At 43.4% G+C, this 19,693-nt stretch overlaps 2 protein-coding genes and 1 long non-coding RNA gene across 3 annotated transcripts in view; all 3 read right to left on the bottom strand.

The window, feature by feature from the left end:
- Positions 1-7,664: 7,664 nt before the first annotated feature.
- LOC146980647 (uncharacterized) lies at positions 7,665-9,557 on the bottom strand. Its single transcript, XR_015036539.1, has 3 exons — positions 9,449-9,557; positions 9,220-9,361; positions 7,665-8,386 (listed from the first exon to the last, which is right to left on the bottom strand). It is a non-coding gene; the product is annotated as an uncharacterized LOC146980647 (long non-coding RNA).
- A 29-nt stretch (positions 9,558-9,586) lies between these two features.
- LOC146980646 (uncharacterized) lies at positions 9,587-12,277 on the bottom strand. Its single transcript, XM_085787988.1, has 7 exons — positions 12,264-12,277; positions 12,034-12,074; positions 11,506-11,759; positions 10,808-11,043; positions 10,347-10,561; positions 9,853-10,127; positions 9,587-9,637 (listed from the first exon to the last, which is right to left on the bottom strand). Exons 1-7 carry the CDS (start codon positions 12,275-12,277, stop codon positions 9,587-9,589), a joined length of 1,086 nt encoding a protein of 361 aa, XP_085644114.1.
- Positions 12,278-13,124: 847 nt separating this feature from the next.
- LOC146980644 (uncharacterized) overlaps positions 13,125-19,693 on the bottom strand; it is an 81,767-nt gene continuing 75,198 nt past the window's right edge. Inside the window, exons 11-14 of the mRNA XM_085787987.1 lie at positions 15,545-15,718; positions 14,894-15,087; positions 13,465-13,745; positions 13,125-13,157 (exon numbers count right to left, since the gene is read on the bottom strand). Of these exons, the coding sequence (XP_085644113.1) occupies positions 13,125-13,157; positions 13,465-13,745; positions 14,894-15,087; positions 15,545-15,718 (682 nt within the window). The remainder of the gene's footprint in view (positions 13,158-13,464; positions 13,746-14,893; positions 15,088-15,544; positions 15,719-19,693) is intronic.

Raw genomic sequence — 19,693 nt, 5'->3', positions numbered from 1 at the left:
AACTCAAACGCACCACACGAGTGAAGAGACGACGGAAACAAAGAGGAACAAACATTTTACACATTTCTTTCAGTGTCAAAACATCCTGGTTTAAATAAAGTTTACTGTATTAAAGGTATAGTACGTAGGAATTCCCCCCCATGTAGCGGTGCGGTTGCATATCTGAACGTATTCTTGATGTTGCATTCAGGTGAAATGGGGCAGACGTCAGACAGACAACAGACGCTGCATGTAACAGGATAAACAAGCCTCTATGTAAACAAGTGGTGTGCGTGACAACATGTTGTCATGGTGATGTGGTATTGTTTTAGTAAAATTACATCCGGTTGGTTTGGCGACGGCCGTCTGCCTGACTGCACCTGAATGCAACACCGGTGCCTCCGTCCTTCCTCACACTACACAGTGGTGACAGTTTTAACAGGCCGTTTCCGTGGTTACCTACGGTCACGATGCAACATGGCCGCCTCGGTTCGGTGCGTCGCCCACTTATGTATTTGTAACGACTTGTAACAACTCATTCTAAGGAACCAGAAAGCTTTACTTTGGATGCAGCTGTGATTCACCTTCAGTCAAATACGGATTTATGAAAGACAGGTTTGATTTTTGATCATAAAAAGACAAATAAGTTACAGACTGGGGCTTTAAAGGGATACTTCACCCAAAATCTTTAAGGTGGAAGCACAGAGACTAACACACACACACCTGAATGTGTTGGTCTGTAGCTGAAGGACGAAGAGCCAGAGGACGACAAGAAGACAACTTCAACAACAACTCCTCTGTGATGCACCTGATACCTGAGAGGAGGAGGAGAGGGGAGGAGGAGGAGGAGAGGAGAGGAAGAGGAGGTGGAGAAGAGAGGAGGGGAGGAGGAGGAGGGAAGGAAGAGAGGAGGAGGAGGAGGGGAGGAGGAGTAGGAGAAGAGAGGAGGAGAAGAGGAGGAAAAGAGAGGAGAGGAGGAGGAGATGAAAGAGGAGAGGAGGAGGAGAGGAGAGGAGGTGGAGAAGAGAGGAGGGGAGGAGGAGAGGAGAGGAGAGGAGGAGGAGAGGAGGTGGAGAAGAGAGGAGGGGAGGAGGAGGAGAGGAGAGGAGGAGGAGAGGAGGAGAGGAGGAGGAAGAGGAGGAGGAGGAGGAGGGGGAGGAGAGGAGAGGAGGAGGAGGAGGAGAGGAGGAGGAGGGAAGGAAGAGGATGAGTAGGAGAAGAGAGGAGGAGAAGAGGAGGAAAAGAGAGGAGAGGAGGAGGAGATGAAAGAGGAGAGGAGGAGGAGAGGAGAGGAGGTGGAGAAGAGAGGAGGGGAGGAGGAGGAGAGGAGAGGAGGAGGAGGGGGAGGAGAGGAGAGGAGAGGAGGAAGAGAGGAGAAAAGGAGGAGGAGAGGAGGAGGAGGGAAGGAAGAGGATGAGAGGAGGAGTAGGAGAAGAGAGGAGGAGAAGAGGAGGAAAAGGAGGAGGAGGAGGAGGAGGAGGAGAGGAGAGGAGGAGGAAGAGGACAGAGGAGCAGGATGATGAAGAAAGAGGAAGAGAGGAAAAGAGAGGAGGAGGGGGAGAGAGGAAGGAGATTAAGAACAGAATCATCACGTGACTAATCTGCTTTAAAGTCTTTAGCTCCTCCTCCACCTCCTCTGGTCTGCTGGAAGACTGCTCCTCTCTCCTCCTCCTCCTTCTCCTCTTTCTCCTTCTCCTCCTCCTCCTCTCTCTCCTCCTTCTCCTCCTCCCTCTGCTCCTCCTTCTCCTTCTCCCTCTCCTCCTCCATGTCCAGGCAGTAGAAACAGAGATGACGCCTTCACGGTGCCTTGTTACGGGTCGGAAAAATAAAAAATTGACTCAAACTTTGAATAAATTAGTGGACAAAAGTAAAAGAGCAGCAAACTTTCACCACACACTAAACCAAATATCTACCTATTACTTTACTTAATTGGTTTATTTGGGTGGGACAATGCACATTAATGGACATAGCCTATACTAACATGTAGGCTAAATGTGCCGGATTGTAGCAGCTAGTGCTAATTTCCATCCAGAGTCCCAAAACATAAAAACAGTACAGTGTCAGAGCAACATAGTATTAAAAAAGACGTAAAGCAGACAACAACAAACCACTATTAATCGATCACCACCTGCCTTATCGATGTAGCTAGTCGATCACATCATGTTAATGAGTGCAGTGAGGTTGACCAGTTTTAACCAGTTTTAACCAGCGCTATCCCAGATAACGTAGCCTTACCTTTAACGCTGTCAGTCTTCGGTCACCATGGAAACCTAGCAACGGTAACTGCTCTTCGTTTCAGTGACGTAGTTCCCGCTGAGTCTCTCCGTACAACCGAACCGTCGCCCTGGAAACGTAACGTACTAGTAACTTTAGCCTACTACTAACCAGTCACACAAACGGGACAAACAAACCATGGATGTATTATTATGGGATAAAAACGGACATTAGCCAGGTTGGGGGTCAGGTTAAGTAGTTAGTTAACGTTAGTCCTCCTCCTCCGTCTCCATGGAAACCCGGTCGCCGTCGTTAAGTTAACCCGTTCAGTCAGTCCCCGTTAAGTTTTAACCGTGTCGAGGCAACAAGAAGTGTTTTCTGGAAGAGCTGCAGGTGGATGGTGCGTTCAGGGCCCGACAATAAACTCGTACTTTACAAACCTGTTGGTCACATGTTGAGAGACTGGCTGTATGGGGTTAGATTTGTCTCATTAATACCTCTAAATGCACAGAGGGTGATCTACATATTCCTGGATTTGCACAAGTGTTCTGTTTTCTTTTTTTCTTTTTCTTTTTTTTGTTATCTGTTTCTTGCTGCTTGCTGCAAAACAAATTGCCCCCAGGGGATAATAAAGATATCTTGACTTGACTTGACTATCCCCAAATACATTTCTAATTGTATTTTGGGTTTTACAAATAGATGTGTAGGCTATGTTGTACCTAAATAGATGGTGTATTTGTAAATATATAATTTATTATATTTAAATTTTTTTTTTTTAAAAAGGCATAAACTGAAAATTCTGTTTGTGAAGTGTGATTCAGCATTTGGGGATCACCAATCACACACATGCATCGCTTTTGAGACATATTGTCTAAATCCACACAGATCCACAAACAAATAGCCTGTGATTCCTCAGTCCTCATCCCGAAGGGAGAAAACGATCCGATTAATTTACCCTCAGGTTTTTAGATAAAGGAGATAAATATTGGTCTCATATTGGTGTATCTATCTATCTATCTATCTATCTATCTATCTATCTATCTATCTATCTATCTATCTATCTATCTATCTATCTATCTATCTAATCTATCTATCTGTAGCGGCCAACTTGGAATTACCACACATGATGCGGAGAACTTCGACTGTTGTCACTTTAATTATCTCCTCTTTTCACCTTCTGACACCATGACACCGTGAAAACTATGAAAATGGACAGAAATACAAATGCCATAATACCAGATTTCAGTGAATAATATATAGAAATCATGTTCACATTTTTTAACTTAAACATACATTTTTAGTAAACTTAAACTCTGAATTACAGCTTTTATTTAAATGAAAATAATGACATTTTCTCTTTGTTTTAAATTAAATGAATCACTCTTCTTTACAATGAATACACCATTAGTCTCCTCATACCTCCTTCTGCTTCCAAGGGCGCTAAGTTTGAGCACAACCTGCTAGCACACACCTCGTGGTAACAGTCCTTATACGAGAAACACAATGACACAAAACACGGAGCAACCGCAATGAAATAACCTTTCATAAGTTTCAATACAGGCTACGACATCTATCTATCTATCTATCTATCTATCTATCTATCTATCTATCTATCTATCTATCTATCTATCTATCTATCTATCTATCTATCTAATAATAATAAATGTCATTTCTAATGCACTTTTCATCAAACAAGATCTCAAAGTGCTACAAAGGTAAAAAAAAAAAAAAAAGTTAGAAGCAAGGTGAGGGAGACAAAACATACTCAATAAAACAAAAAGACAAGGTTAAAAATCATATTAGTAATTAACAACCATAGGCTTTTCTGAATAAAAATGTTTTCAGGCCATCTAACCTACATGGTTATAGGCTACTAAACCAATGTGATTTAAATGTAATACCTCAGCCCCACCACATGGTGGCGCATCAGCCCCATGCTCAGTGTCTTCAAAGATATTCGGTGGTGTCATGACCATCGAGCGTGATCTCAGTCTGAGCCGAGCGCCATCTTACTCCGAGCCGAGCTACTGACCAGAGCACCCACATGTAAACAAGCTGACGAAGCGAGGTAATAACATGATGTAAACCACGTAAATTAATGATTAATCCTCGCGCAGTATCTTGATAAATCTTCTGTTTATTAGGAGAAAGTCGTGTGAGTGTTGAGTGAGAGACAGAGGAGCCGCTGTCACCGTGTTAAGCCTCTGTGAGAACCATGCTACATGCTACGGGGCTAGGCCTCCAGGTTAGCTGTTGATATTAGCATGATATGAGAAAATGCCTTTCACTGAGATACTTTCATAAAACCAGTCGGAGTCAATGATCTGTTACTAATGTTTTAAGCCATCGTGGTACCAGCTGTATCATTGTGAACTATGAAAACTAGCTTTAAAAAGATCGGTAGCCGAGTTAGCTTGAAGCAAATGCTAATTGCGGTTAGCGCCGCTAAGCTAACTCAGGTATTGCCTGTAATGGGAATGCTAACTGTGTAACTGGTTAAGCTAAAATACTACTGCAATATATGAGAGAGATAGAGATGATAGGCTATATGATGCATATTTGAGTAGATAGATGCCAGTTGTGATAAAATGTAATGTAATGTGTATAATGTGTTTTATTGCACTGAAGTTCTTTAAATATTCATCTTGGTTAAAAATAATAATTTAATACTGTTAATTTACGGTTAAAATAGTTAAAAAAGAGATGTAATCTATGATTAAAAAGATAAGTATTGATGTTAAAAATATAAATATTGATTTTTAAAAGATAAATATTGATTAATAGAGCTGTTTAAGAATATAAATAGTGCTTTATAAAGATAAATAAGTGCATTTATGTTAAAATATAAGTTCATGATAGGTAATTATCATGGTAAAAATACTTATCCTGCACTGTAAAATTATACAGACTAATTTTTACAATGCTTTGAATGCTGTATATCCTGCATCTGGGTATATGGAAGATATTTAGAGTGAAAAGTGAAAGTAGAAAGATGTCATGATTTGAATAGAGAGTAATCATTACGTTTCTGCACTCTATGTGTTTTTTTTAATTCTTGCTGGATTAGGAGTTGATTCAGATTCCAAACCCGTGGAGGTTCGGTGGCGAGCCAGAAAGGACGAGCAACGGTGCACGGTCTGTCCAGCCGTGGGATCCACTCCGGGGAACTTCAGAGATCATCTCTCTTCACTCGTGATACAGATAAGAACATAACACAAAAATCTACCCGGGTAGTGAACAGAGCATTACACATATAAACCACATGACTGAAACTGAACTCTGACCTTCTAACAAAGAAGGAGGGACACAACTTCTTAAAAGAGCTTTGTTTTTTATTTTCTGTATCTTTTATTTGTCATAGGTAGGCCTACACTGCAAAAAATTACCTGCTTGTGGCAATAAATTGTCAACTGTAAACTTATGTTATCGTGTTCAAATAACTATATCCAGCTCTCCGAACCTAGAGGGAATGTAGGTGTCATAGTGTGTTCTTCCGATCAGGCTAAGGGCACTACAGTATTCTATGTGATACTCGGGTATACTCAGTATATCAAAATGCATTAATATTTCTCTATACCCACTACAACTAAACTATAGTCTAGGGCTGTAACCTCCTAGTCGACTGGTCGTTCGGGCTCGACCAAAATTCAGATTTTGACCCGGCCTTTATTGGGGGCAGGCTTTTATCTGAGGGAGGCTTTTATTTCTAAATCCCTCCTCATCGTTCATTAGTTCATCTTCATCTTCCTCACGTGCTGTTCTCCTCGCTGCGCTGTCGGACCTGGGTCTCTGCATGGGGTTATACTGTAATGTAATGTGTGTAATGGATGAAATGAAATGGTTTTAAATGTTTTATTGCACGGGCTTGAGTGGTATTTCTACATTTGCTCAGCTTTGTTGGCTGGAACAAAGTTGAGCTGCAGAATGGGCAATGGAGCTGTGTCCTGCATTGCTCCAGTTGGGGGCAAGTTTTGCCATGCTGGATTGTTATATGCACCTTCAAAAGAGAGAAAGATACTGTGTCATGAATCTACAAACTATGCCTAAAAATAACAATGGACAAAAAACTTCATTTAGTTTAATGTCACAGTGTCTCCTGTTCATAAAATATAAAATGTCATACTTTTGTAGAAACGTTGGCCCACACACATATAATTTTATTTCTGTTTAATGTAAGCACACAGTATTAAAAGTATCTCGGTTTCATTAACTTAAACAAAATGTACCGGCCAAGCAAGCTTAAAAAAAAAGCTAAGCTTGCTCAGCCTAAATATTGTACTAAATTACACGATAGTGCTGTGCTGTCCTGTTTTTATCGTCTATCTATCACACTCACTTGTGCCCTGTATTATTCACTATGTTTTTTTTTTCTAAAATGAGTGCAATTTGAATTTTGGAAATTTAAACTATTCTTTTAATGAAGGAATTAAGTCTATCTAAGTCTTAGCCGCGAAGCTGAGCTCCTATGTTCTTGTGCCGATATCACTAGTTGAAATTGTATATTTTCAGAAACCATGGGCTATGATACTGCTCAGATGCACGTGATGCAAAATGCTGTCAGAGCCGATAGACTTGAGTGTGTAATTAATTTCAGTCCAAAATAATTAGGTCAAAAGTGATTTAATATAAAGCAAATAGACTACTAGTCTTTATGTTTATTTATAATTCATTTTGGCGGACAAGGTTACCAAGCACATCATCATCCCTCATTCATCACTTATAAGGCTTTACCATGTTAGCATAAAGGAAATCAATAAGAATCACATGAAAACACATATCTGAAGCATAATGAAAGCAATAATGAAATACAGAATATGATTACAGTGTAAGCCTCTACCCAGTCATGTGACCAGATGCCTTTCAAACCTCACATCAAGGTGTTTAGTTCAAGACTAAAATCTAAAACCCTTACTAAAATTCATCAGTGTTAACCTTTTTACATCTTATTTATTGCACTGCATGTATTATCATTTATTTATTTCTAAAAAAAAAACAAACATAATGAACTTAGATTAATTTCTCTTTTACGACACATGAAACACAAAATATCCCACAAAAACTAAACTTGTCACATCTTGTCAAATCCACTATCGGTCGACCCCTAGTTCAGGTGACTCTGACAAGTCTGGGACAGGGTTTCCTCTACATGTAATTGATCGTGGCGCACTGCCACAGCAAAATAAAAGCCACCACACCTTCAGAATGATGATTTTTAAAAAAAATGTTAAAACAATGTAAAGCAGGGTTTCCACAACCAGTTACCATTAGGTACTTTGCACCCCTTTCCACTACACAGTTACAACTTTCGACTCATGCTTTTCAATCACAGCTGAGTTCTTTATTTCCTCCTCATTAAGAACGAAACTTCATCCAGTGTTTACCATTAATTAACGACTCTGTGGCGGCTGGGGGACAAGCGCTTCGCCCCTCAGCTGTGTGTGTGTTCATCTCTCGCGCTCTGTTTCGATTTATAAACACAAATCGGCTCCAAACGTACACACATTGGCCTCACGTGTTTGTCATTCCCGGTGTTTTATTTTGAAAGTTGACCGGATTCTCTCATGTTTCTTTGTGTGACTTCCTGCCAAGATTGATGCGATCGCTCGCAGCTCGTGCACAAAATAGACCAAACGCTGAAACGTTCGCTGCAGGGCGCGAGGCGGCCGCGGAGGATTGGACGCCAAAATGAAAATGCCCTCGCCGCCACTCTTTAAAAAAATCCAGGAGGAAACACTGTGGGACTTTAAAGGGTTTTTACCAAATGTTCCAAAACAAATAAGAAAAAGCATTAAAGACATTTGTGTGAGACACAAACACATGAGAGATTGTTTCTAACTCAGCTTCAGCTGTGTTGACAGGCAGTGATCCACCTCACACAGAACTCTGATCAGATCTGAACAAGCTGCTTCTCCTTTTTTTCGTACAGGGTCGATCACCTTTCGAGCTTTCTCTGCCCTGTCTGCTATTGCAGCAACAGACTCCATTTCACCGTCAGTTACCACCTCACAGTCCAGGAGTTTATCCAGCAGCTCATGGAGAACTGGTTCAGTCACTCTCTTGATGAACTCAGTCCGAGCAGACTTCAGCCTCTTTGCTGCTGAGACACTTGGAGTCGGAGCAGAGACACTTGGAGTCAGAGCTGAGACACTTGGAGAAGGAGCTGAGACACTTGGAGTTGGTTCTGGATGAGAACCTGAAAGGTGAACAAGAAAGTTACTTGTGTTCAAAAAACACATCTGTGCTTTAGAAGCAAATTCAATAACAAGTGTAGGGGTGGAACCGCTCATGAAAAACAATCTGTCTCGTCCAGTTTGCTTGTCTCAGTTCAGGACTCTGTAGAAAGTCCTTACAGCAGTAACCCAGAAGTCACCAGTGATCACACTAGGCTGAACAGAACAGTAAAGTCCATCCAACATCACTTCTGAGCATTTTCAGCTCTAGTTTATTTACTCTATTTTAAGGTGACGAGCTTTGACTCTGGGACGAAGACATGTGACAGACTCACAAGTTACAGACACATCAACAGGAACTTGGATAAAGTGAAGTGTGGGGCACCGTACAGCTCAGTAGCAGGTGCCCTATAGACAGATGTTACAGTCCTCACTGCAGCTGGCCCCGGTTTTAATCTAAATCTGGTGACACTTTGCTGCATGTCATTCCCCCTCTCTAGCCTCAACATTTCCTCTCTCAACTATCGTATCAATTAAAGGCAAAAAGCCCAAAAAATATACTTAAAGAAAAAAAGGTGAAGTTTCTGAGTAACACCTGAAGGAGAACAAGGACGACTGATTTAGGATCTGATGGAGGAGTGAGCACAAACATTTATACTCCTTATTTTATTGAAGGTCCTTTCAGCTCCTTCATGAATCTCCTTGGTCCTACTCTGAACGGTTTCCCACTAGTTTGACTCTCACTTGTCGACAAGAATAGACCACAGAATAAACAGAAGATGATCTGAGGCCCAATAAGAACAGAGATAAGAACCACTCATCAGTCTGTTCTACGTCAGGTGGATGAAGACTTTACCTCGCAGAGGAATCTGACAATCCCACACAGCTATCCCGGTTTCATCTCGGACCTCTACATCGGCTTCCTCTGCGCTTGAAGGCAGGATGATCTGAAACGTCGGGTGGTAATTTGGTCCATAGTTCAGGTCAAAGTCTTTTTTCTGAAAACCAGCAGCACCAGTGTCAGTGTCTCCAGGTGAGTGACAGCAGTTTGAGGAATCATGTCAGCTTTAGTCTGAAACACTCACCTTAGGCTGGACTCTATTGGCATGTGGACAGTAAACTGTGTAAGTTTTATTTTGGACGAGTGTGCTTTCAGAAGTCGTCGTGAGGAACACACAGTCATTGTGCTGTGCCTTTACCTGGAAAACAATCAGATCATTTCATTAGTGTCGGGCCTGAGCCTGAACAAACAGACTGGTTCTACTGGGCTGGACCTACAGGGCAGAGAGAGTCCTTTGTGAGCTCACACTGATGTTTGACCTTCAACCTTGAAATCATGTGAATGTTTGTGTAAGACTTGCTGGAGTGGTGGCAAGGCGACATCGAGACACAGTGTCCATGAAATAAAGTTCATGTCATCAGGTCTGTTAGTGATGAGTTTGGAAAGTGAAGCAAAGTGAATCTCTAACACTTCAGTCTGCAGCCTTACCTCAGCCAGGGGCACGTTATGAGGCAGCAGATGCACATTGAGGCCTTGCTTCAGTGCCGTGAGGTTTGGTTGGTGGAACAGCAGAATTTGACTGTGAACTGATTTCAAGTTGTTCCACCACCTCCATATGAGATCCTGAATCCAGACCAGGCCAAAGGCAGAAAGATGAGGGACTGAGACGATCACATGAGTGTCTGTGACCTCCAGTGGTTCGATGAAGCTCATTCCATCATCAGTGATGTGGGCGACAGACAGCAGACCGTCATAGAGCAGAGCTGTGAAAACGCAGAGACAATAACCTCATTACAACAGCAGTGATCATTTCAGTCACTGTTGTCAACATCAGGAAATTAATCAGGAGGCTGGTGAAGGACAGTGCCCTGATTTTACATTATATTCATGTAATAAATGTACACGTCAATTAGATGATTACACAACTGATGTTATATGATTAGTTCCCATCATTGTTCTGACAAACACAATCACTTGCTCACCATCCTTTGCTTCACAATGTGGGAGGTGGAGCTGATGGACGGCATCCTCAGGACACTGGATATTGAACAGCGGTCCTGCAGCCATCTTGCCAACTGAGTGGAGGAGGCTCTCATCCCATTGGACAGTCCTGTAGAGCAGCTCCGCCTCCTGAGCCACAACAAACACCAGTCCAGTTGAAAAACACTGGAACTGGCCTGGACCAGGACATCTGAACCTGTAGGACACAGAAGGCAGAGTGACCACCTCAGACCCTGAGATTAAAAAGGTTCAGCATTGGCTAAAACATTGTGTTCCTCCTGACTCAGCTGACTGAGAGCTGATCCAGCTGATGTTCCCTCACACAGTCGACCATGAGACCAACACTGCAGAGACACATCTGCTGTGGCTCAGGAGAAGCTGTGAAGGAAGAGGAAGGTACTTTGGTAAAAAACTGTGTTGAGTAAGTTTATTGCATGTTTACCTGTATGAGACTTGTGTAGATTTAGTTTCCAGTTCAGGTTTGAAGCTTGACTGCTGCAATTCAGAGAGAAACAATGTAAGCTGGTTTATTACAATTAAAAATATATTGTGTTGAGTGAAGCCAACGGATTTGTTCCACAGTCCTGAGTGACCTCGGGCACAGTGGACAGAGTTTGAGGGGATACATAATAATTTTCTGACTGCATCTGAGAAGCAGCAGGTTCTGCAGAGAAATGATAAATGTTTTGTGAAATAAGTTCATGCTTGAGGTTATCATTGTTAATAGGGCTGACCCAAAAAAATCGAAGCATCGAAGCTTTGTTCGTTGCCATGGTAATCGATCATTAAGTCCGTGATCGATTTTTTTCCTTTTTGACACCGGTTCTCATCGGCAATTGTTACATTAAAATGAGTAGGCTACTTGGCATCCTGGAAACCTGCCGGATTTTGGAGATATGCAGTGTTTGTTTGCCATTACTTTCATTATTTCCGCTACGATTGCGCCCCCCGGATAGAATAGATTACTATTATTATTATGCAACTCGTCTAGTGCCGACTGAAACCACTAAACGATCTAAACTATGAGTTTGTTTCTACACTGAAGATCTCGTTGTTACCAGCACAGGAGTTCACTCTGATTATTTTCCCCCTCTGTTGAGCCCTGAAGTCTGTCTGGAAAGCACAATGTTTTTCTCTCACGTTCAGCTTTGCGTTGTCCTTAAGCTTCAAGCTGTCTTCATCAAACCTCTTCACCTTTGAGCCATCCTCAGAGGTCTTCAGCTCTGCGTTGTCCTCAGATTCCTTCAGCTTTGAGTCATCCTCAGAGGCCTTCAGTTCTGCGTTGTCCTCAGATTCATTCAGCTTTGAGTCATCCTCAGGGGCCTTCAGCTCCGCGTTGTCCTCAGATTCCTTCAGCTTTGAGTCATCCTCAGAGGCCTTCAGTTCTGAGTCACCTGTTGAAGGAGAAGAAACAAGGAACATCTCAGAAACCAGTGTCAATTGGAAGGAAAGTTTCTTATATGAAAGATTCATACACATAGAAATTTAAACATCACTTCTTTCCTATGATGACCCTGTCTGTTGTCCTTTGTTTCATTTATTGCATTCAAGACAAAAAATAAAGTATAAAAAAACAATATGCAATTCATACAACTATTGGAGGTGAAATGAGCCCAGACTCATTTCCCAGTCAGACTGATGAAGAGGAGACAGAGGTTCAGTACTCACAGGTTTTGTCTCTGGAAGCTTTAATCACCTCTCCCCTGATCCTGTAGGAACAAACACAACAGAGTCAGAGGGAAATAATCAGGTTTTGTTTGAGTTTGTTTTATTAAACCAAACTATGATGATCCAAGATCAGACTCACCCAGCTGAGTTTTAACTGATCCTGATCAATGTGTTAGTCAGTGACCTTTGGGATCAACCAGAGCTTTAAGTCTCATATTCAACCAGGTTACCATGGTGTCACCATGTTTACTAATGATCTGATCTTTCCGGCTTCGTGCCCGATCATGAGCGCCGGGAACGACAAATGGACGTGTAGTGTGACGTAATTGACGACCAGTTGTATTATGTCTACGACGCTCTACGATGTCCCGACAGAAAGTCTACCACGTTAGAATCTTTTGAATGTTTTTGCCCAGTCTGACATCTACTACGACGTGAATCTTGATGTTGACCAATAGAACCTGGCTTTACCTACATGTATCCTCAGAGGTGGGTAGTAATGCACTACATTTACTCTGTTACATTTACTTGAGTAACTCTTTGGATAAACTGTACTTGTTAGAGTAGCTTTACTTTTTACTTTTACTTAAGTATATTTGTGAAGAAAATGCGGTACTTTTACTCGCTTATTTTTATCAATCCAATGCCCAATCTGTTTGTTTACGTTTTGACAAAGATACGTCCAACAGAGGCTCTGTCACATGACTGTGCTTTACGTACATTCTCATGTTTACATTACACATATAATATAAAAACTGTTACCTACTGATTGTAGACGGTCACATGGTTTTCCATTATGTTTTTAATTCACTTATTACATCCTTTGTTACAACTCACCATAATATAACAATGTTCTGATTCCAGTATGTCTATGTGCTAAATTTAAGCATTATATTTCTTGGTTATTTGTGATTTACATATATATTTATTACTTTTCTCCGGGCTTGTCCACTACTGAGGGGTCTGACATGTCTTAATGACTCTGATTGTGTTCAGCTGTTGTGGCATGAGATTGTTAGATACACCACGTCAGTTCCGCCTCTCCTCACAATGCTGAAAAAAGCTGAGTTTTGTCTGTCTGTGTGTTTCCCTTAGACAGCCAACTGAGGCGTGAACCATCCAACCTGAAGTGTGACACACACACACCGTTTATGAATGTTTTTCTGTGGCTGAATTTGCCTTAATTTATGTTACTTTGTAAAGATTTTTTTTTTTTCTGTTAAGTGATATTCCTTATCTGAATTTGTTCATTGCTGCTTTTATATTTTTGTACTTGATTACATTAAAGCCCCAGTATGTGGGATTCGTGGTACTAGTAGTTTGAGAAGAACCGTCTGCTAACTTGTTCCCAGAGAAGCACAGTAGCCTACGTGAATTTGTTGCTGGTACCGGTGCCATTGCTTTCGCCAACAACGTTGCTATCGTCGGTACCAGTGCGTCGCCGTCATCATTACCAGTACCGGTGCTGTTGCCGTCGTCGTTACAGTCATCGGTACCGGTACCGTTGCTGGTGCCAAGCAAAGCTCCAGAGTTGGCCAGCCAGCCTCCCCTCCAGAGCTCCAATGAGCTCCGGTGAGCTCTGGAGGGGAGGCTGGTCACCTGTGCGGCCCAGCACAAGGCGCTCGTGTGTGGTTGAGTGGAGCAGGGAGACTGGGCTTGAACTGGGCCTCTGGAGCTCAGCGGAGCTGCGGTGTACCAGAACCACAGAGTTCCTACCCGCACAGTGAAGTTACATAGTGCAGTTTCAGTTGGCGTGACCCCGCTCAGACTGCAGCGGCAGCACCATTCATCCTATTAACTATTTTTCTACCACTTCATTGAGTTTAGAAACATTATTTTAAGGTTGAAAACTGTGTTGCTTTATTGCTCTGATTATTAAACCAATGAATCAGGGGTTACTCAGCACTTGAGTAGTTTTTTCTCTAAGTACTTTTTTTCTCTTACTCAAGGAACTATTTGGATGGCTACGTTTGACTTTTACTTGAGTAATATTATTTACCAGTCAATCTACATTACCCTCACCTATGGTCATGAACTCTGGGTTATGACTGAAAGAACAAGATCTCAGATACAGGGTTCATGACCATGTCCCACCGGGAGGAGGCCCCAAGGAAGACCCAGGACACACTGGAGTGACTATGTCACTTGGCTGGCCTGGGAACGCCTTGGGATCCTCCCTGAAGAGCTGGAGGAAGAGTCTGGGGAGAGGGAAGTCTGGGTGTCCCTGCTCAGACTGCTGCCCCCGCGACCCGGCCCCGGATAAGAGAAAGAAGATGGATGGATGGAATATTATTCTAAAGTAAAAATACTCTTACTTGAGTGAAATGTATAGCTACTACACCAACCTCTGCCTACTCCAGTTACTGTCAACTTGAGTGTCAACAATAAAACATACCAGCCTCAGCCACTGGCCCATTATCACATGCTAGCACTGTCATAATACACTACAGCAGTGCTAGCAGTTAGCTGACTAGTAAAAGCAACACTTTAAACTCATTGATAACATCAGTAACAGGAAGCTAGCTAAGAATAGCTCGTCTACTCTACCTGTCACTAATGAGACCTGATGTGTAACATTATGTGCACATAACAGAGGACCTCTCCTGGACCAACAACATCACATCACTGGCCAATGAAACCCAGCAGCCCTGGTTCTCATCATGTGTTCCTTCTACTGAGGAGACGCTGAGAACACTCTGACCTGCTGCATCACTGTGTGGTTTGGAAACTGAACCACCTCCAACTGAAAAGCCCGGCAGTGCAGGAAGAAAGGTCATTGGTGCCTCACTCCTGGACATCTACAGCACCGGCCAACATAATCTACACTGAGAATGACAACAGAGATGAGAGCAGCATGGACTGATCCATCCCTCTACTGACCTAACAGTCTCCAGTCTACAGTCTGGACTCTCCAGAAGAGCACGAAGATCCTTCAGGTCTGAATCCTGCAGCTTGTTCTCTCTCAGGTTCAGGTGTCTCAGGTGGGAGGGGTTGGACTTCAGAGCTGAGGCCAGAGAAGAACAGCTGATCTCTGACAACCTGCAGTTATACAATCTGAATAAAGAATAAAAGAAGAGTTTGTTTGTTTTTTTACAGTGTCTGAACCTTTTTTTTTACATTAAAACTCTAAAGTCAGTAAACACAACATCACACCAGTCTGTGTGGTACAGTGGTACCACACACACACACACACACACACACACACACACACACACACACACACACACACACACACACACACACACACACACACACACTCACACACACACACACACACACACACACACACACACACACACACACACACCTGGAGGGATCAGATTATTGATTATTGATGACATGGAGTGAAGTGAAGACAGAAGAACAAGTGGAAACATGAGACAACAACTATTTCAAACGTCCTTCATTCATGACATCAAAGTCAATGATTCAAGTTCTGAGTGAAGATCAATCAGGTTCAGTTGTGGATCAAAGATCTAAGATCTACAACAGTAACAGTCAGTGAACTGACCTCAGAGTCTCCAGTCTACAGTCTGGACTCTCCAGAAAACCACTCAGATCCTTCACTCCTGAATCCTGCAGGTTGTTTCCACCCAGGTTCAGGTGTCTCAGGTGGGAGGGGTTGGACTTCAGAGCTGAGACCAGAGAAGAACAGCTGATCTCTGACAACCTGCAGCCCTCCAATCTGAATAAAGAATAAAAGAAGATTGAATGATTGATGATTGATCAGATGTTGTGGATCTTCATCATGTGGCCTTCTACACATCCTCCACATGTCAGCACAGATTTATCAGTTGCTGCTGACCTCAGATCAGTCTGTCAATATACAATCAATATCTGATCAATACCTGTTGGACTAAACACTGACTACAACTCTCTGATTCAGGACTGAACTGAACTTTGCCTGTAGTCATATTGCTTTTTCTCCTCCTACTGGTGTTTAAAGCAGAAGTAAGCGTTCCGGTGGTTTTGGCTAATGCTGCGTTCCAGGCAGGCTTTTGAAACCGTAAATTACAGCTTCAAGTCACAACTTACGACTTTGTAGCGTTCCAGGCAACCCACTCGTGTTTCTCCGACCTGTTTTACCTGTGAAAGTCACTATAACGGCCACTCGTAACTTCTGACCCGTGAACTCGTACCAGATCGAACTGGTACGACTTCACAGGTCGGAAAAACACCAGTTACGGGTTGCCTTGAACGCACCGTAACGTCTTGTCAGCCGATGGAGTTAGCAGCCCCCGCCCTCGTCATGGATCTATTGGTCCTCGTCCCTACGTCACCACATTCATGTGCATCCCTTCATGCTGTTCTCTCTCCTCATTGGATAAAAACTGTAGGATACGAGAAAAGTTTTCTCCTGGGCTCAGAGCAGAGCAGAGTGACTGAGAGACCCGTGTTTCAGACCAAACACTCTATGTAAGTGATTGCTGTCGGAAGATATAACTATTTAAGACTTATATTAACACAAAAATATCGCTTACTTCTGCTTTAAGAGAAGCTCATTGGTTCATGTTTAATTCCAGCCTTTGTTCTGATAGGTAGATTTAATCACATGACAGCGTGCAGAGAGTCTGATCAGAGAAGCATTAGCTTCTACATGCCATGCGTTCTGCTTGCAGCTCCAGCTATCGTCTCTTTTCCTCCCGCTGTTTGTACCGAGGAAAATTTTCACTTGTGAGTTGTGTTCATATTTTCAATTAATTCTGTTGTTACACAGGTATTCATGTAGTGCATTTTGAAATGTTACATAAATGTTTAGTTTATTTCCATGTAAATGTTGCTAATGCTAAATTAACAGTGGACGATACAGCTATCATGTCATCATATCATGCATGATCATGTCTGTGAGTATATGATGTTTATGTGGCAGAGCAGGTTGCTCATTATTTTTATTTTTTTGTATAAAAAAACTACTTCCTGCTCACTGTGCAGGCCTTGTCCACACGAGCCCGGGTATTTTTGAAACCGTGAACATATGTTCCCGGTTGTATGTCTTGTCCACACGCAACCATGCTTTTGGAACCCTGAAACCGTGGTTTTTTGAAACCGGAGTCCAGGATGGGGTTTTGGGCCGGGGTTGGTTTCACCGGGTGCGTGTGGACACTGCAACCGCGATTGTTTTTCTCGTTTACATCATAGCTGCACACGTGCTGATGTAAACACTGCCAGCCCACAGAGGTTGTTTGCAGCGGTTTGCAGAAGTTGACGTGAGCTTGCAAAAATGGAGGTGACAAAGTGGATTTTTATTATTTCTCGATTTTTTTTTTTTTACATCATCTAAATGCTATTTGTATAGTTTTTCGATGAGAAAAATATAAGGAAACGGTCGTCAGGGCGATCCTCTTGTCAGCTCCAAACTCACCCTCAATCACAGACCACAGCTGGTTTTCCACACAGCATCATTTACAGTAAAGTGACGCTACAGATCAGCTGGGCCGCTGCCGGTGTGTTTTTAAAATTACAGAACTACTACAGTAGCGCCGCAGTTTCTTATTCCCCACAGTGTTTGATTGAGAGTTTTTCGGGATGATTTTCATGAATGAACAGGCAATAGCCTATGTCACTGTCAGACCGGGTACGACAGGAGGGGGGGTTGCACTGGGGGACAGCTCTCCATTCCGACACACCTCCACTTCGACACCCCGCTGTTCCGAAATACCCCCACTTCGAAACACCGCTACTCCGACACCCTCCTCCCCCGCAGCTGTCCAACGTCCAAGGTGCTGAACCGCGTGACGTTGTTTACATTCTGTGTTGTGGCTTGTCTGTGAAACGTGCGCTGCTCAGAGACTGGGCAGATCTGTCCCACTTGCTTTCTCCCCGACTCCGTTGTTGGAGATCTCCCACACAGTAATAGAAATACACTTTTTTTCTCCCCCCTGCTCCGCTCGAGCGCGGCTGAACCCGGCTTGAGCTCACAGGGGCGCGAGGCTGCTGCAGCCGCCGCTCGCACTGACAGCTGACTGAGGGAGATGCTTTGGTTGGGTTTAGGCAATGAAGAAAGGAGTTGGTTAAGTTTAGTAAAAAGACCAGGTAGAGGCTAGACAGGCCAGAAGCATAATGACAATATATGTCATTAATATGAAGTATTTGCTTGTTTTGCAGTTAATTATGCACATGATCCGTTTGACCCCAAAAAGGAAAAAAGGATCAATGCGCACTGCGCACTGGGGGTTTCCCCCAATAGCCTTTTCGGAGTAGCGGGGTCTTTAGAAAAAATAGAAAACCCCGCTATTACGATGAATGGAAGTCTATTGTCGGAAAGGCGGGGTGTAACCGTTGCACTGCTGTCATGCAGTGATAAAAAGAGCCTATGCGGAGATGAACGGAACAAGCTGTGGAGCAGATACGGAACACAACACACCGCCACTCAACTAGCAAGCTAACAACAAGCTAGCACGCTCGGCTTGCTGACTTCCACGCCGTGGGACTGACCTCCCGACCTGCGGGAGGACCAACGCCAAGCCATGGCTAACCTACTGGCTATATTGACTATATTTCTGGTGGTTGGTGTCCTACTTTGCAACAGCTGGCACGCACCAATAGTGCACACGGGGGTGCACCGGACATACTCCAAAGATGCCCTGCTTGCCCTGCAGGTAGCAGGAGACACGCTGCCGGCTAATCTAATGCTACCGGAGGAACTCAGGAGAGAGCCGGCGGGGCACCCGCACAGACACCGGCGGCGAAAGAGGGGGAAGCGAGGAGGAGTTCGCCAGCGTCTCCGTCGGAGAGGCGATCGCCCACCGCTGCCATCTATCATACTGAGCAACGTGAGGTCTCTGCGTAACAAGCTGGAGGAGCTTCGGGCAAACAGATGGCATTGTTATGAATACAGAACCTCGTCCATCATGGTCTTTACCGAGACCTGGCTCCGTCATGATGTACCGAGCTCACTGCTGGATTTGGGCGGCTTCTCTTGCATCCGAGCTGACAGGACAGTCTCCTCCGGTAAGGACAGAGGCGGGGGCATCTGTGTTTACGTGAGTAATAACTGGTGTAAACAATACACGATCAGAGAAACAATATGCACCCCGGACCTGGAGCTGCTCTGTATTTCAATGAGACCCTTTTATCTGCCAAGAGAGTTTGGCAATATCATCCTATGTGCCACATATATTCCTCCTAGTGGTAATGCAACACTAGCTGCTAAACGCGTGGCAGAATGTATTCATTCACAGCAGCAGCGCACCCCCGGGGCCCCCGCCTTCATACTAGGGGATTTCAATCAGTGCAAACTGGAGTTAGCATTACCTGGTTTTTTCCAGTATGTGAAATGTGGCACAAGAAAGGATAGAATCTTAGACAAGTGTTTTGGTAACCTCAAAAACGCATATAGAGCCAAGCCACTCCCCCCTCTCTCCAACTCAGACCACTCCACTGTCCACCTTATGCCCACATACAAAACAGCATTAAAAGCCAGCAAGCCCCAACACAAGACTGTTTTGCAGTGGTCTGAGGACAGTGTGGAAACACTTAAAGGCTGTTTCCTCAGCACGGACTGGAGTATCTTCCACAATTTGGACCTTGATGAGGCAACACACTCAATAACTGATTACATTAATTTTTGTGTGGATAATGTAGTCCCCAAAAAGAACATCCTACATTTCCCCAACAACAAGCCTTTCATCACAAAGGAAGTGAAAGCCTGCATTAACAA

Source organism: Trachurus japonicus, chromosome 9 (genome assembly GCF_045865225.1).
Source record: "Trachurus japonicus isolate A0001 chromosome 9, Traja_1.0".
NCBI classification, from domain to species: domain Eukaryota; kingdom Metazoa; phylum Chordata; class Actinopteri; order Carangiformes; family Carangidae; genus Trachurus; species Trachurus japonicus.
Note: the sequence above shows the minus strand (reverse complement) of the source record. Positions and strands in the feature narration are given on the sequence as shown.